The sequence below is a fragment of the Pseudophryne corroboree genome, chromosome 2 (assembly GCF_028390025.1).
Source record: "Pseudophryne corroboree isolate aPseCor3 chromosome 2, aPseCor3.hap2, whole genome shotgun sequence".
Classification (NCBI taxonomy): domain Eukaryota; kingdom Metazoa; phylum Chordata; class Amphibia; order Anura; family Myobatrachidae; genus Pseudophryne; species Pseudophryne corroboree.
The window spans coordinates 536539008-536557603 of record NC_086445.1 but is presented as its reverse complement, the minus strand read 5'-3'; the positions used below and the strand labels follow the sequence as shown (position 1 = coordinate 536557603).

The following is an 18596-nucleotide window of genomic DNA, read 5'->3' as shown; positions in this document are numbered from 1 at the left end:
AGAGAAAATAAGAATTTACTTACCGATAATTCTATTTCTCGTAGTCCGTAGTGGATGCTGGGCGCCCATCCCAAGTGCGGATTGTCTGCAATACTTGTACATAGTTATTGTTAAATAATTCGGGTTATTGTTGTTGTGAGCCATCTTTCCAGAGGCTCCTCTGTTATCATGCTGTTAACTGGGTTCATATCACAAGTTGTACGGTGTGATTGGTGTGGCTGGTATGAGTCTTACCCGGGATTCATGAATCCTTCTTTATTGTGTACACTCGTCCGGGCACAGTATCCTAACTGAGGCTTGGAGGAGGGTCATAGGGGGAGGAGCCAGTGCACACCAGGTAGTCCTAAAGCTTTACTTTTGTGCCCAGTCTCCTGCGGAGCCGCTATTCCCCATGGTCCTTACGGAGTTCCCAGCATCCACTACGGACTACGAGAAATAGAATTATCGGTAAGTAAATTCTTATTTTCCTGTATGTGTTTGGGGTGCAAATGTGTCCTACTTTAAATGAGCCCCGTTGTGAGCTCAGATTTTTAAAGTGTTAACATCTGTAGTTTATAAATTTTTCTCATACGTCCTAGAGGATGCTGGGGATGCTTCAAGAACCATGGGGTATAGATGGGATCCGCAGGAGACATGGGCACACTATAAGACTTTGAATGGTTGTGAACTGGCTCCTTCCTCCAGACTCCAGTTAGATTCTGTGCCCAGTGAGACTGGATGCACACTGAGGAGCTCTCCAGAGTTTCTCTGAAAAATACTTTATTAGGTTTGTTATTTTCAGGGAGACCTGCTGGCTACAGGCTCCCTGCATCGTGGGAGTGAGGGGAGAGAAGCAGACCTACTTCTTAAGAGTTCAAGGGCTCTGCTTCTTAGGCTACTGGACACCATTAGCTCCAGAGGGTTCGATCACTATGGTACGCCTAGCTGCTTGTTCCCGGAGCCGCACCGTCACCCCCCTCACAAAGCCAGAAGATAGAAGCCGGGTGAGTATCAGAAGACTTCAGTGACGGCAGAAGAGGTACCGCTCAGCGGCCGCGCTGTGCTCCATGCTCCTACACATAACAGAGCACTGCAGGGCGCAGGGGTGGCGCCCTGGTCAGCATGACCACCTCAAATCAGACTGGCATGAGTTATAACAGTGCCCCGGGCACTAGTTAAGGGACCCCCGCCAGTAAAAAACAACTCTGACCAGCACCATTTTCTCTCCTCAGAAGCTGCAGAGACGCTGGCCCTGTCCTCCACACTGCTGTACAAGTAACAGGGTGCAAAACGGGGGGGACACAAATAATTTGGTGCTGATTTGTATATATATAAAGCGCTAACAGGTCTGGGCAGTCATTTTACTGGCCTCAGTACCGGGATAGGCGCTGGGTGTGAGCTGGCAGAACTCTCTCTGTGTCTCTCTTGCAGGCTTTATTGTGGGTCTGTCTCCTATAGCCCCAGTGTGGTTGTGGGTGCCGGTACGTGTGTGTCGACATGTCTGAGGCTGAATGCTCTTCCCAGGAGGAGGCTGGAGTGGGGACAGAAAATACTGTGAGAGTGACCATGTCGGCACCGCCGATGGATGATTGGGTGAATATGTTGAGTGTTTGATAAATCTGAGTCTAAGAACCAGACATGGAGGAAATCCACGGAAGATGCTTTGTCACAGGCCCAGACCCCTTCGGGGTCTCAGAAATGTGCATTTACCCAGATAGCAGATACAGATACCGACACGGCCTCTGATTCCAGTGTCGACTATAGTGATGCCAGATTACATCCAAAACTGGCTAAGAGTATTCAGTACGATTGTGGCGATAAAAGACGTATTACATATCACTGAGGACCCTGCTGTTCCTGATACTAGGGTCTGTATGTTTAAAGGAAAGAAACCTGAGGTAACGTTTCCTCCCTCTCATGAACTGAACGCACTTTTTGAAAAGGCTTGGGAAAATCCTGACAAAATGATACATGTTCCCAAAAGAATTCCAGTGGCATATCCGTTCCCTCTGGGGACAGGGAAAGGTGGGAGTCAATCCCCACGGTAGACAAAGCTTTGTCGCGTCTATCCAAAAAGGTGGCGCTTCCGTCCCCTGACACGGCAGCCCTAAAGGATCCTGCGGATCGTAAGCAGTAAAATACCCTAAAATCCATTTATGTCACTACTGGGTCGCTACTCAGGCCTGCCGTTGCTTCGGCATGGGTGAGTAGCGCTATTGAAAAGTGGGCAGATAACTTGTCATCTGAGGTAGATGCCCTAGACAGGGATAGTGTGCTTTTGACTTTGGGTCATATCAGGGACGCTGCAGCATATTTAAAAGAAGCTGTAAGGGATATTGGCCTTTTGGGGTCAAGGGCCAATGCCATGGCAGTCTCAGCAAGGAGAGCATTGTGGATTCATCAATGGAATGCTGATGCTGACTCTAAGAAGGTGATGGAGTCTCTACTGTTTAACGGTAAGGTCTTGTTTGGTGACGGCCTCACTGACCTGATGTCTACGGCCACCGCGGGTAAGTCTTCATTTTTACCTGATTTTCCTGCACAGCAGAAGAAATCGCCTCACTATCAAATGCAGTCCTTTCAGCCCAATAAATTAAAAAAGGACGTAGGTCCTCCTTCCTTGCTGGGAGGGGGAGAGGAAGGGGAAAAAGGTCACAGGCTGTGGCAAGTTCCCAAGAGCAGAAGTCCTCTCCGGCTTCTACCAAATCCACCGCATGACGCTGGGGCTCCTCTGCGGGAGTCCGCACCGGTGGGGGCGCGTCTCCCAACTCATCAGTCAGCTCTGGGTGCACTCGGACCTGGATCCTTGGATAGTAGACATAGTAACCCAAGGGTACAAGTTAGAGTTTCAAGACGTGCCCCCTCACCGATTTTTCAAATCGGCCTTGCCAGCTTCTCTTCTAGAAAGGGAAATAGTAAGCGCTGTGATACTAAAGTTGTGTCAAAATCAAGTAATTGTCACGGTGCCCCCGTCACAACAGGGGGAAGGTTTTTATTTGAGCCTGTTCGTGGTCCCGAAGCTGGATGGCTTAGTCAGACCGATTCTGAACCTAAAATCCCTTAATTTCTTTCTAAAAAAATCCAAATTCAAGATGGAATCTCTCCGGGCAGTGATCTCCAGTCTGGAAGAGGGGGATTTTATGGTATCGGTCGACATTAAGGATGCCTACTTACATGTACCCATATATCCTCCGCATCAGGCTTACCTGAGATTTGCGGTACAGGATTGTCATTACCAATTTCAGACGTTGCCATTTGGTATGTCCACGGCTCCGAGGATTTTCACCAAAGTAATGGCGGAAATGATGGTTCTCCTGCGCAAGCAGGGAATCACAATTATCCCGTACTTGGACGATCTCCTCATAAAGGCGAGGTCCAAGGAGCAATTGTTGAAGAATGTTGCCCTTTCACTGACGATTCTGCAACAACACGGGTGGCTCCTAAATTTGCCAAAATCACAGTTGGATCCAATGACACGGCTGTTGTTCCTGGGTATGATTCTGGACACAGAATTGCAGAGAGTTTTTCTTCCAGTGGAAAAAGCTCTGGAAATACAGAACATGGTAAAACAGATTCTGAAACCAGCAAAAGTGTCCGTTCTTCAATGCACTCGGTTGCTGGGGAAGATGGTGGGGGCCTACGAGGCCATACCGTATGGCAGGTTCCATGCCACGGTGTTTCAGTGGAACCTGTTGGACCAGTGGTCCGGGTCTCACCTGGACATGCATCGGAAGATAATTCTATCTCCCAGGACCAGAATCTCCCTTCTGTGGTGGCTGCACAGTTCTCACCTACTGGAGGGACGCAGGTTCGGGATTCAGGATTGGATCCTGGTGACCACAGATGCAAGCTTCCGAGGCTGGGGAGCAGTCACACAGGGAAGAAACTTTCAGGGAAAGTGGTCGAGCCAGGAAGCTTGTCTACACATAAACGTTCTGGAATCAAGAGCCATTTACAACGGCATACTGCAAGCAGAACATCTTCTTCGAGGTCTGCCTGTCTTGATTCAGTCAGACAACGTGACAGCAGTGGCGTACATAAACCGCCAAGGCGGAACAAGGAGCAGAGCGGCGATGGCCAAGGCCACGAAGATTCTTCGCTGGGCGGAAAGACATGCCAGCGCTCTGTCAGCAGTGTTCATTCCAGGAGTGGACAACTGGGAAGCAGACTTCCTCAGCAGACACGATCTCCATCCAGGAGAGTGGGGTCTTCATCAAGAGGTCTTTGCAGAAGTGGCAAGTCGTTGGGGAGTTCCTCAAATAGACATGATGGTGTCCCGCCTCAACAAGAAACTTCTGAGATATTGTTCCAGGTCAAGGGACCCTCAAGCGATAGCGGTGGACACCCTAGTGGCACCGTGGGTGTTCCTGTCGGTATATGTGTTCCCTCCACTTCCACTTATTCCGTAGGTGATAACACTTATAAGAAGAACAAGGGTTCAGGCGATCCTCATTGTTCCGGATTGGCCAAAAAGGGCCTGGTATCCAGATCTTCAGGAGTTGTTCATAGAAGATCCCTGGCCTCTTCCTCTTCGGGAGGACCTGTTACAACAGGGGCCGTTCGTGTTTCAGGACTTACCGTGGCTGCGTTTGACGGCGTGTCGGTTGAACGTCAAATTCTACCCACACTTCTTCAGGCTAGAAAAGAAGTAACTGCAAAGCATTACCACCGTATTTGGAGAAGGTATGTGTCTTGGTGTGAATCCAAGAAGGCTCCTACGGAAGAATTTCACCTGGGGCGTTTGCTCCATTTCCTACCAGCAGGTGTGGATGTGGGCCTAAAGTTAGGCTCTATTAAAGTACAGATTTCGGCCTTGTCAATCTTTTTTCAGAAAGAATTGGCTGCTCTTTCAGACGTTCAGACCTTCGTAAAAGGCGTACTGCACATCCAACCTCCATTTGTGCCTCCTGTGGCACCGTGGGATCTTAATGTGGTGTTGCAATTTTTGCAATCACATTGGTTTGAACCTTTGCGAAAGGTAGAGTTAAAATTCCTTACTTGGAAAGTGGTCATGTTGTTGGCCTTGGCGTCAGCAAGGCGAGTGTCTGAATTGGCGGCATTGTCTCACAAAAGCCCCTATTTGATTTTCCATGCGGATAGGGCAGGATTGCCGTTACCAAAATCGGTGAAAGCCCATTCTACCAGAAAGGTGGGCTCATCCTGGGCGGCTGCCCGGGGAGTCTCGGCGTTACAACTTTGCCGAGCTGCTACTTGGTCGGGATCAAACACCTTTGCGAAGTTTTACAGGTTTGATACCCTGGCTGGAGAGGACCTCTTGTTTGGTCAATCGGTGCTGCAGAGTCATCCGCACTCTCCCGCCCATTCTAGAGCTTTGGTATAAACCCCATGGTTCTTGAAGCATCCCCAGCATCCTCTAGGACGTATGAGAAAATAGGATTTTAATACCTACCGGTAAATCCTTTTCTCTTAGTCCGTAGAGGATGCTGGGCGCCCGTCCCAGTGCGAACTCTATCTGCAGTTATTAGTTATGTTTACACAAGGGTTGTGTTACGTTATGGTCAGCCTGTTGCTGACGTTGTTCATGCCGTTGACTGGAGTTTCTGTTAAATGCCATGTTGTACGGCTTGTTTGAGGTGTGAGCTGGTATGTGTCCCACCTTAGTTATCTGCAGTTTGGTTGTAGTTACGCTCATGGTGCGTTGAGTTCAGTAAAATCTGTGACTGCTGTTGGTCATTCCGTTGCATGCGTTGTTGAATGTCATGTTGTACGGCGTGTTGGTGGTGTGAGCTGGTATGTATCTCACCTTAGTTTAAAATATTTCAATAAATCCTTTTCCTCGAAATGTCCGTCTCCCTGGGCACAGTTCCTATAACTGGAGTCTGGAGGAGGGGCATAGAGGGAGGAGCCAGTTCACACCCATTCAAAGTCTTATAGTGTGCCCATGTCTCCTGCGGATCCCGTCTATACCCCATGGTTCTTATGGTGTCCCCAGCATCCTCTATGGTCTAAGAGAAAAGGATTTACCGGTAGGTATTAAAATCCAATTTTTTTTTCCAAATATGTTTATTGAGAAAATACACATACACATCTTCACAATGGTAATAAGAAAATGTAGGTATTCACAACATAGCAGTGGTTCAATACAATTCACAGTAGATAGCGAAATACAGAAAGCGGTTCTATATGCAAAGTAACTGTCTCAGTGAAAACAAGAAACCCAGTGAGGTAGATAGTAAAAATACGTGTCGGATAAAAAGGGGGGGAGTCTCGCGTGAGGCCTTCCATGTTGTACCAAGTAGTGAGTCTAACTACTTTGCGTATGTTATTACGAGCTGATTGCGGCAGGGTGACAATGTAAGGCAACCATATTGCAAAAAATTTGGACGAGCGAGATTCTGCATCGAGAGAACACTCCACCCAATCCATTTGGTAAAGATATGATAATCTGGGGAACATAAGGGTAATGGACACCGGGACTCTATGTATCCACTGAGACAATATAATCTTTTTTGATGCTGCAGCTATACAAGCTAATAACAGTTTATTTCCCTGAGATAATGAAGAATAACAGGTGTCATATCGATTCCAAAATGTCCAAAGTAAAGTTGCATTAAAAGTAATATTCAAAGTTACTGTAATGTAGTTACAGACATCTTTCCAAAATAACTGGATAACAGGACAAGACCAGAGACAGTGAGTAATATCGGCATCAGGTGAGGAACGTTTGAAACAATGAGAATTGTCAGATATACCCGTAAGATATCTAAGGCGACGGGTGTAGTATGCCCTATGTAAAATTTTTAAATGCATCTGTGCATAGGAAGAAGAAACTAGACATTTATTAAGCAATAAGTGCCAGTGCATTATTGTTTGGAGATCAGTTCCTGGCAAAGTATCCGTCCATTTAGCCAGGCCAGTGGTTTGTCCGGACAGATCTATCCGACGCCTGGTATATGTATAAATGAAAGATGTGGAATAAGGGGAATGAGATGCCAAGCGTAGTTGGACGTCTAGGGAAAAAGTGTAGTCAGCAGGTTGTAAGTGCGACATCAGTCGCATTGCAAAGCTGCGTATTTGTAAGTATGCAAACTGTGGAAAATGAAGGTTCGGGAATTTGAGTTTTAGTTGGGACAATGTGAGTACTTCAGTACAGTTGGCAATCAGTAATTGGTACACTAAGCGTAAGCCGTGGGTGTACCAAGTCTTAACAATAACATCGGCCTCCCCGCCCTGGAAATCCGGGTTATGTAAGAGTGGTTGGAATATGGAATACGCTGGTGTAAGACCCATGCGTTTCCGTAAGGGAGTCCATGGTCTACACAGAGAAAACAGTAGTGGATTCGAGCGCAAGGAAGCCGATGCAAAAGAATCAGAAAAGTGTAATATGGAGAGCAAGTTACCATGGGGTAACATGATTGTTCCAGAGCCATATTAACATAATTAGCAGATCCCCCAATCCAATCAATAGTGTATCTATAATTGGCAGCTAGGGAGTAATCCTCTGGACATGGTAAATTCACTCCCCCTAACGAAGTTGGTTGTTTCAGCTTAAAAGGGCTATGCGTGGGCGTTTTTTCTCCCAAATAAAGTTAGTAAGGGCTTTAATTGTGTGTATATCACGTTTAGTCAATAAAAACGGAAGCATTTGGATCGAATATAGCAGGCGGGGAAAGGAAATCATCTTGTACAGATGGCATCTACCCAGATATGAGATTGGCAGGCGCTGCCATCGTGTAAAGTCATCTATTATTTTATTAATAGAATGAGAAAAATTTAATGTATATAAGTCAGTCAATTTTGATGAAACCCAAATAGGTTATAAAACCGGTGGCCCACTTGAAAGGAAACCGGGAATCCCAATTTTGTTTAGCCCGGAGACCCAGAGTCAATGCCTCCGTTTTGTCAAAATTAACTAAGAAGCCCGAGAACAAATGGAAATCACTAGGTATAGTCATTAGAGAGGGGAACGCTATTACGGGGTCATTAAAGTAAAGTAACAAATCATCAGCAAAAGTCGACACCTTCACTGTACCTGGGCCTATGCCTATCCCTTCCCAAGGAACATCCTGTATACAGGTACGTGTCAAGGGCCAAATTAAAGAGTAGGGGAGAAAGGGGACATCCCTGTTGCGTGCCTCGTTTAGGGAAAATGAAGACGTATTCAATCCATTTATGGTGAGGTATGCTTGTGGATTAGAATAAAGCATACGGAAGACCTTAGTGAAATCCACTCTGAAGTGTTGTGTGTGAAAAATCCTAAGCAATTGAGACCATGACACGCAGTCAAACGCTTTATCAGCATCACAACTAACCACTAGTGCTTTAAAATTAGCTGATTCATTAACACTATGTATTGCTGCAATCAGCGTACGCACGTTATGTACTGAAGTTCTAGATTTTACAAATCCAGTTTGGGTAGGGTGTAGAATACGTTGTAGTATTAGTTGGAGACGAGAGGCCAATAATTTTTTATAAATAACTTTAGATTCTGGTTTAGGAGAGATATAGGTCGATAAGATGGGAATTATCTAGGGTCTTTACCCGGTTCCGGAAATACAACTATTCTAGCATCCGTAAATCCTGGAGGTGGAGAGGTTCCCTTGTAACAATGAATTAAACAATGCTAACAATTGAGTCATTAGATGGGGAGCTAGCATTCTATAGTATTCCGCCCCGAACCCATCTGGGCCAGGCGTTTTCCCATTATGGAACGATTTAATCAAATATAGCAATTCTGGTTCTGTCACTGTGTCCGTCAGTGACGTCCGTTCCTCCTCTGTCAGTGTAGGCAAACCTGCATTGTCTCAATGGGGTTATCTAAAGGGGCTGTATAGAGATTTTCATAATATTGCAAGAAGGCCTCAGATATGGCCTGTGTATCCATAGTTGAAGAATTTGGGTATGTAAGTGAGTTATGCGGGAAGGGGCGGAGTATGACCGGACTAGATTAGCCAGCAATTTGCCTGACTTGTTACCACTACGAAAGAATTTATTTCGTTGAACATCATAGGAAAAACTGGCTCGTTCAGTGAATAGTGTGTCATACAGTCGCTTTGCATCAATATAAGCTTGTCTATTGTACGGAGAATCATATCATGGTGACGTAACCCACCGTCAGTGCTCTACTAAGATCACGTAACTGGGTGTCTAATAATTTGCATTTTCTAGAGACATATTCCAGAATTTGTCCACGGACAACCGGCTTAGAAGCCAACCAAACAAAATTGATATCATTGATATGAACTATATTGTCATCTACGTAGTTAAGGAAGGCATGAGTTAGAAATGTACGGAAATGTGAGGAGTGTTCCAGATAAGCAGGGAAACGCCAATTATAAGATCTAGGTAAGGGGGTATCTAAGGTGACCGAGATCCAAATCGGGGCATGGTCCGAAAGTAAAATAGGTTCTACCGTATATACTCGAGTATAAGCCGACTTTTTCAGCACCTTTTTTTGTGCTGAAAAAGCCACTTCGGCTTATACTCGAGTGAGTATTTAGGAGGGACACGGAGGGCACAGCGCGCGGCTCTCCTGTGTCCCTCCTACGTCTCCGGCGGCAGCGGCGTGTGTGTGTTAAAGGAAGTGCACGAACCGGCACTTCCTTTAACACACACACACGCCGCTGCCTCCGGAGACGCAGGAGGGACACAGGAGAGCCGCGCGCTGTGCCCTCCGTGTCCCTCCTTCAGAAGACAGTGAGGGAGCGACGGGACAGCGCGGGAGCGACGGAGGGTAAGTAACAAACTGGCACTGTGGGGCATATCTGGCACATCTGGCACTGTGGGGCATATCTGGCACTGTGGGGCATATCTGACAGCATGAGGGCACATCTGGCACTGTGGGGCATATCTGGCACATCTGGCACTGTGGGGCATATCTGGCAGCATGAGGGCATATCTGGCACTGTGGGGCATATCTGGCAGCATGAGGGCATATCTGGCACTGTGGGGCATATCTGGCACTGTGGGGCATATCTAGCAGCATGAGGGCATATCTGGCACTGTGTGGCATATCTGGCAGCATGAGGGCACATCTGGCATTGTGGGGCATATCTGGCAGCATAAGGGCATATCTGGCATTGTGGGGCATATCTGGCAGCATGAGGGCATATCTGGCACTGTGGGGCATATCTGGCAGTATGAGGGCATATCTGGCACTATGAGGGCTGTGTACGGCTAGAGCTGCATTTCCCACCCTGGGCTTATACTCGAGTCAATAAGTTTTCCCAGGTTTTTGTGGTAAAATTAGGTGCCTCGGCTTATATTCGGGTCGACTTATACTCGAGTATATACGGTATTCTAGAATCAACAATATGATGCAACAGAGAATCAAAAATTAGCCAAAAATCTAGTCTGGAGGAGGAGTGGTGGGGATGAGAATAAAAGGTGTATTCCCGAGCGTCAGATAGTCTTAGGGAAGAGGTGAGCAGTGAGAGCGAGGTAGGGGTGGTGGTTATGGATGAACCAGGCGAGTATGATCTGTCCAGACCGACCGACTGAACACAGTTAAAATTTCCACCCAAAATAATTTCCTCCTCCACCCAACCCTGCAATTTAGAATAAATGTCAGAAAAAAAGGACACATTAGGGGCATAAATATTAGCTACCGTATATAAAGTACTACAGTATGTATCTTTATTTTCAAGAAAAGAAATCTACCTTCCTGATCAACCAAGCTGTCAAGAATAGTAGAAGGAAGGGATTTGTTGAAGATGGTCAGAACACCCCTGCGTTTAGATGTATAAGAAGCTGCCCTACACTCCCCAATCCACGTATCCCATAACACATTAGGATCAGAGACCTTCCAATGAGTTTCCTGCAATAGTACTATGTCAGGTTTCAACCGTTTCAAATAGGTAAGACCCTTTTTCCTCTTAAAAGGGGTATTAAGCCCTTCAACATTTCACTATACTAACTTGAACCGTGATTGCATTGTCGTGGAAGACGTGAGTGTAGATGGCATTCAACCGATACCCACCCTATGCCAAATACTGACTACAGAATGCCAAAAAAAATTATCCCAACCCGTTCCAGCGAGCGAGCTGTGGTAAATCAGTAAAGAAACACAGCAAAAAACGATTAAATTAATTTCTACCATAAATTGTGGAGTTTGTGTATGAATAGCAATAAAACTATAAAATTAAAATTACAAAATATTTTGAACTTTTTAAGAAACCATGTGGGTGCCCTGCGGAGTTGCTGCAATATCCAGAAAGACGGCGTAAACACGTATGAGGGGGGTATCCTCAAACACAGTTCCAGAGAGCACCATGAACTAAAATAATGTAACAAAAGGTGAGATGAGGGGGAAAAAGGAAAATGAGGCAGCCAGAAGACAAGAAAAAAAAGATAGCAGTAGAAGAAAGAAAGAAGACAAAGGAGAGGAGAAGGCAAGATAATGAGTACGATATTGATTTACAGTAAGTGGCGTTAAACACCAGCTACAGCAATAAGCAATTTTCAGACAAAAAGAATAAAACTGGTATATTATATAAAACATGAAAATAAAGTCAATCAGTACCCTGAATGGGCAAAACCAAAAATGATAATTAACCAACTGGAAAAGGATATAGAGAGTCAGTCAGCATCATCTACGCCAGAAAGCGGATCTTTATCCAAAGAGTCCACAAAATTCCTTGCCGCTTGAGCAGATTCGAAGAAGTAGGATTTACCAGCTTGAGAGACTATCAACTCAGGGTACAGTAATGCAAATCGATGGCCAAGCTCAAACAGATGCTTACATATTGGTGAAAACTCTCGCCGTTTTGCAGCCACTAGATAAGAGAAGTCCTGAAATAACAGAGTCCTGATATTTAAGATCAAGATGTTTCCGATGTGCCTCCAGTAGGCGGACTTTATCAGCGTAGTTAAGGATTCTCATGATGACCAGTCTGGGTCTATCTCTGTTGGCCTGGCGATCAGGACCAATACGATGGACACCTTCCACTAAAATGGAGCCCGATTCCGAAACACAGCCAAATTGTCTAGGCAACCATTGGGAGACCAGTTTCATGAGGACGGACGGTTTCACAGACTCCGACATCCCTATAAGACGTACATTATTTCTTATATTCCGATTTTCCAAATCTTCACGTTTGTCTTGTAGGGACATCAGCAATTTGACGTGTTCCATCAGGGACGACTTTGCCGCAGATAGATCATCCTCCAAATCAGAGATTCTTTGCTCGGCCTCAGAGATACGGTGCTCATGAGCAGAGAGTTGAGTAAGGGCTGAATCTAGAGAGTCCTTTAGGGGCACCAGCTTTTGATCCAGTAAGGACGAAAGGATATTTGTAATTTCACTTGTGGAGAAGGATTTGGCAGATTCCATAACTGGCGTAAGCAGTGACGGTCCCCGAGGGCTGGAACCATGACTATGCGCCGGGGAAACAGGAGCACTATTAGTAGAGTTGTCACGATTTTTGCCCTTACCCGTTTGGGCACCCCTAGGATTCCGTGGTGTTTTAGACATGAATTTGTCCATAATAGTAGCCACACGTGGCCACTGGAAAAGTGGGTAATAATTCCACTAAACAGGCAAAGCGGAAAATTAGGAAAAGGAAAAAACACTGGCTCCACCGAGGAGTACTGTTATTGCAGATCCACTGTAGTAAATCCCAAAAGTAAATTGAAGAGAATAAAAATGCAATAGTGCAGGAGCCAGGTAATAGCTACAAAAGAGAACAAAAGGCAGTCAAAGCGTGGGTAATGGACCCTGTACTCACAGTTGCTGCAGGGTATATCCAGTGGAGGAGACAGAAGAATATCAGCTCTGGGGAGTGATGTTGCTGTGGATAGGAACCAGCCAATATCCACATATATGTAGCAGCTAGGCAGTGAGGAATCCAGCTGGCAGCGTATGGGGATCCTAAAATAGCCGCCGGGAGGAGAGAGCTGTGAAGAGGGCTGTATATACCCTTGCGGGTGATCGTTGCTGCTCAGAGAAGAGGAGCCAGGTGAGCCCGTAGCCAGGGGGCCTCACTGAGACCGAGAACGGCCAGTTGTAAAGCCGCTAACCCGGGCGGAACAGGTCGCTCCGTTCTGCCGCCCTGGAGCGTTGTGGCAGGTCCCCGGCACACACGAGGTCCAGGCGTCGGGGGTGCAGGGCCGAAATCCGCCGAGACAGTAACACCGGCTCCCGCCTCCGCGACGCCTACACCACCGATCCCGGTCACCTGCAGCAGCAGGCTGGGCAGCACAGGAGGGCCAGGGAGACTGTAGAGCGGGCTATTTTAATGTGATAGCAGACGCTTGGCAGGAACTGATCCAGGGCACATCTTACCCTACAGCTCGCCAGGCCACGCCCAGTTTAACTTTTTTTTAACAGTGCTACCCTATCTTTCTTTTTTATATTTCAGAGTTCTGGAGACACAAAATCTTGATGTGCACCTGGAAACTTTGGAAAAATTGGCAGAGAATGTAGAGAATGAAATTTACAACTTGTATAATGATACTGGAGTGAGGTACAAAAATAAGTACAGAAGTCTCCTATTCAATCTGAAAGACCCCAAAAATAAGGTACATTATGGTACATTATTTTCCAAATCTACAATTTTCTTGATTTTTGCAGCAATTATTTTAAATCCTATGGCAACAACAGTTGAAAATATTTAATTTGGACAAAATGCAGATTACACTTATCCCATCATGTACAGTGTGTCATCACTGATTTACAGTACATGCTCCTGCTTATGTATTTTCTTTGTATCCACAAAATTATTTTTGTACCTATGTAGAATCAGAAAGCCTTTTGTATTCACCTTCCATTGCCATGCTAATTGCTTGTTTCTTTATCAGATTTTATTTCACCGTGTGATACTTGGGGAGCTCACCCCACAATGCCTTGTTCAATTGAACCCAACAGAAATGGCTGGACTGGAGCTGACAAATTGGAGAAACCAGGAGAGACAGCATGTGAGTGAAGCATCTTCCTTTATTGTGTCATTATCAGGCCCAGCGACAGGGGGGGGGTACAAAGGGGACACTTGTATGGGGCCCCGAAGGTCAGAGGGGCCCCGTGGATCAGGGACACAAAAAAGGGGTTCACAACATCTATTAACTTTTATACTGCTCACCAAACTAACTAAACTAATTAACATGCAGGCTGCTCCAAACCCCGCTCGCCGCTCCCCTGCCTTACCATGTCACTTAGTCGGGTCCCGGTCATGACGCAGCGCTGTACACCAGCCCCTTCCCTGTCTCCTTCCCCTGCCCAGGGCCGAGCCAAGGAGGAGCAGCAGCTCTGAGCCAGCCCAGCAGGTGTACCCAAAGCCTCCCAAGTCCCTCCAGCATCTGTCACTAGTCTGTGACAGACATGGTCTGAGGGGGCCTTCACAAACAGCAGCAGCAGCCGCCCGCAGTCCCACGGCTGTTACTCCAGAATTACTCTGGCTGTGGTGAGTCCCTCGTGGATCCTGACACACTCCCCACTGTGATTGCAATAGATATATATATATATAGATATATTAGATATATAGATATATATATATACATGCAGTAAGGTTGCACTCACATCATCAAGGGAGTATTCAATGGCTGGGGTGTCCACAAACTACCAAAGTATCATAATACAGAAATTGTTCCAAAGGGGGCACTCTCCAGACTTTCACAAATAATTGTTTAATGAAAATAGATTCAATACAGTATACTCAGAAGCTGAGTCAAACATGAAAACGTTATGGGCCACAGGGGGCCTTCATCTGGATGCCTAGCATCTCAGTTTCAACGGGAGTATAATCCTCTGAATGACCCAGCAGCAGAGCTTGCTGTGCCTATCTGGCTCATTTTATACCCTACAATGGGGGTAATTCCAAGTTGATCGCAGCAGGAAATTTTTTAGCAGTTAGGCAAAACCATGTGCACTGCAGGGGGGCAGATATAACATGTGCAGAGAGAGATAGATTTGGCTGTGGTGAGTTCAATCTGCAATCTAAATTGCAGTGTAAAAATAAAGCAGCCAGTATTTACCCTGCACAGAAACAAAATAACCCACCCAAATCTAACTCTCTCTGCAGATGTTATATCTGCCTCCCCTGCAGTGCACATAGTTTTGCCCAACTGCTAAAAAATTTCCTGCTGCGATCAACTTGGAATTACCCCCATTATTCAAAAAATGTGCCAATGGTACCACCTAGTGGCATCAGCGTGCGTCATAAAGACCAGAACTAACATGTACCAATCAGGGCAAGAGGATACAGTACATCAGAGACACCAGATATATCATAGGCGCACGAGCGTCTGAACTCACCTGCGCTCACCAGTACCTGCCGGGCAGCGTTCACATCGCCACCTAACATAACTGCGGAGGACCGTGCATAGTGATCCGTGGACATAGGCACAGTCCCGGATCACTCTCTAGGATTGTGTGGCTGCTACAGGGTGGGACCCTCCATTAAATCGCGTTCCGTTCGCGGTCTAGGGAGACAGGAGACAGACTACGGTGCTGAAGTGGACACTGTCACTGGACAGGTACCCCACTAGATCACCAGGGTATATGGGCATAGGTCAGATATATTAACACTTGTTTAATAAGGCCCTACAGTACCTGGGGTGGAATACCAGCATAGATGATATGGTGCTTGACCTGTAGCCCCTCCCCCGGCTCTGGGCGCCATCTACTGCAGATTTCCCGCCCTTGAGCTGTCCCACTCTATCCTACTTTCCTCACAGAGACACTGACAGCCATCTTAACAGCATGTTGCTGCAGGTCTCAGGGATTGCTGGGCAGTGTCTCCCATGTAAAACCGCCTGTATACAGAGCTGTGTTTTTACAGTACACTTGAGAATCCTACCTGTCTTATCAGACAGTTTAAGTGAGAAATATGTACCTTGCAGATTATATTGTTACGAGTATTCTGCTATATCCTCCGGTCTCTGGAACACGTTGTGATAATACAAGTCTAGTGCAGCATTATTGTGATATAATTCTCTGCATTGCATGTGCCTGTGTGTGCCTCTACTGTGTGGTTTCACTTTCAGTGTTTCCCAGCTATAACTATCACTGAATTCTATACCCTGAGCAGGGTGCGTTTGGGTCAAGAATTATAGTTGTACACAGAGTTTATCTATATCCATATATGGGAGGCATTCGATATCCCGATATGTCGGGATCCCGGCACTCAGCATACCGGCGCCGGGATTCTGACCACCGGTATACCGTCACCTATTCTCCCACTCGGGGTGTCCACACCCTATACTCAACCTCAAGGCTTTAAACAAGTTTGTGAGAGTATCCAAGTTTCGTATTGAAACACTGTGCTCAATAGTGCTGGCTATGGACCCGGAGACTATATGGTATCCCTGGATATACAGGATGCATATCTGTATATTCTTATTGCCATCTAGCATCAGCAGTTCCTGCGGTTTGCTATTGGCAACCTTCATTACCAATTCCAGGCTCTGCCGTTTGGACTGGCTATGACTCCTCGAATCTTCACCAAGGTCCTGGCTGTGATGACTGCCCATCTCCGTCGCCAGGGAATCAGAATCCTTCCATTCTTGGACGACCTACTGATTCTGGCAAATTTACAGGAAGTTCTCCTCAGTCACCTACATTTGACGGTAACTTCCTGCAAGCCCACGGGTGGCTGATAAATTGGAAGGAGTCCTCACTAGTTTCAGCTCAGAGTATGGTTCACCTAGGGGCACTTTTGGACTGTTCTTGTCTCCAGACAAGGTCCTGAAATTTCAGGACAGGATAAGACACTTCATTCATCGCCCCAGAGTGTCGACACACTCAGCGATGCAAGTCCTTGGCCTGATGGTGTCGTCCGTCGACATAATAGCGTTTACTCAATTTCACTACCACTCTCTACAACGGTTGATCCTTTCCAAGTGCTTACCTCATCGGATCAGATCTCAAATGGTCTCGTTGACTCCAGAGGTTCGTCTGTCGCTGACCTGGTGGCACCAGGACCAGCAATTGAGCAGGCACCGTCCCTTCTAGATCCCCAACTGGGTCCTACTGACAACGGATGCCAGTCTTTGGAGCTGGGGAGCGGTGTTGGAGCAACACTCATTTCAGGTTCGTTGGACCAAGGAAGAATCTCTTCTTCCAATCAATATTCTGGAGCTGAGAGCAGGGTTTAATGCACTGTCTTTTGTCCTGCCTCTGGTACAGAACAGGCCTGTTCAGGTACAATCAGACAACACCATCACGGTGGCGTACATAAACCATCAAGGCAGCACTCGAAGCCGCATGTTGGAAGTGTCCAGAATCCTATGTTGGGTGGAACGGCATCTACCAGCCATATCGGCAGTGTTCATTTCAGGCGTCTTAAACTGGGAAGCGGACTTCCTCAGTCGCCAGGACGTTCACTCTGGAGAGTGAGGTTTTTATCCCGAAGTCTTCCAACTTCTGGTGTACAGATGGGGTCTGCCAGATGTGGACCTCTTGGTGTCTCGACACAATCACAAGGCTCCAATCTTCGGATCATAAACCAGGGATCCTCAGGCAGCGTTCGTGGATGCATTGGCAGTTCTGTGGAGCTTTCAGCTGCCTTACATGTACCCTCCGGTGTCACACCTGCTCAGGGTACTTTTGGAAGTTCAAACAAGAAGGAGGAATACAGATTCTGATCGCTTCAGCATGGTCCAGACGGCGCTGGCTCTCAGACCTACAGGGTTTCTCGTCAGAGCGTCCCCTTCTACTTCCTCAGCATCAAGACTTCCTAGTGCAAGGCCCTTGCCTCTACGCGGGCCTGGCCAGACGGGCTTTGATGGCGTGGCTCTTGAAGCATCACTCCTAACGTTGAAAGGGTTCTCTGAGGCTGTTATTCAGACTATGCTGAAGGCCCGCAAACCGGCCTCTGCCTGGATTTATTACAGAGTGTAGCATTCTTACTTCACCTGGTGTGCTGATAAGAATTATGATGCCTATAGATTCTGAAAATCCAGACTTCTGGCTTTTCTGTAAAGAGGCTTAGACTTAGGTCTTCGTCTTGCCTCCCTCAAGGTTCACATTTCTGCCTTCTTGGTGTGGTTTCAAAGCAAGATTGCCTCTATACCTGATGTTCACACGTTCATTCAGGGTGTTTTATATAAGCAGTCTCCCTATGTCCACCCAGTGGCTCCATGGGATCTGTCTATTGTTCTTAAAACCCTTTAAGAGTTGACACCCACAAACGCCTTCTTCCTCTCAATCTCCTTCCTTGCGATCGGCTGTGCGAATCGATTATTCGTACAATCCATCGCCCAGCAGTTCTGATCTGATCGCAGCGAAAAAACCTAGCGTGCTATCAGGTCAGAATTAGGCCCTTAGGCGCTTTGTTCTGTCGTCGACCCTTTCTGATTTTCCACCGTGACAGGGCGGTTACCTAAGGTGGTGTCATCATTTCACCTTAACCAAGAGATTGTGGTCCCGACCTTTACCTCTTCGGATTTGTCAGGCTAAAGATCGTTCTTTAGATGTGGTAGCAACCATGTGATCCTGGACAGTGATCTGGGACTGTGCCTATGTCCGCGGATGTCCCCGCCGCAAGTACCCGGGAACCAGGTCAGCGGGAGTCTGCAGCGCCGCTTGGGAGGTGATGGAGGTGCAGCACTGAAGTCACCCCGACTTACAGTGCTGCTAGCCCAGAAGAAAAAAAGTCAGATTTCATGTCAAAAAGTAAAAGCTTTCAGGTTTGCCAGTGCAGCCCTCCTGTTTAATGAACTGC

The 18596-nt window shown here is 46.7% G+C and overlaps 1 protein-coding gene across 4 annotated transcripts in view; it reads left to right on the top strand.

Moving 5' to 3' along the window:
- SPOCD1 (SPOC domain containing 1) overlaps positions 1 to 18596 on the top strand; it is a 493492-nt gene that overhangs the window by 326843 nt on the left and 148053 nt on the right. For all 4 annotated transcript variants that reach the window (XM_063954236.1, XM_063954237.1, XM_063954233.1 and 1 more), the window contains exons 6-7: positions 13299 to 13458; positions 13738 to 13854. In XM_063954236.1, coding sequence (XP_063810306.1) covers positions 13299 to 13458; positions 13738 to 13854 — 277 coding nt within the window. The remainder of the gene's footprint in view (positions 1 to 13298; positions 13459 to 13737; positions 13855 to 18596) is intronic.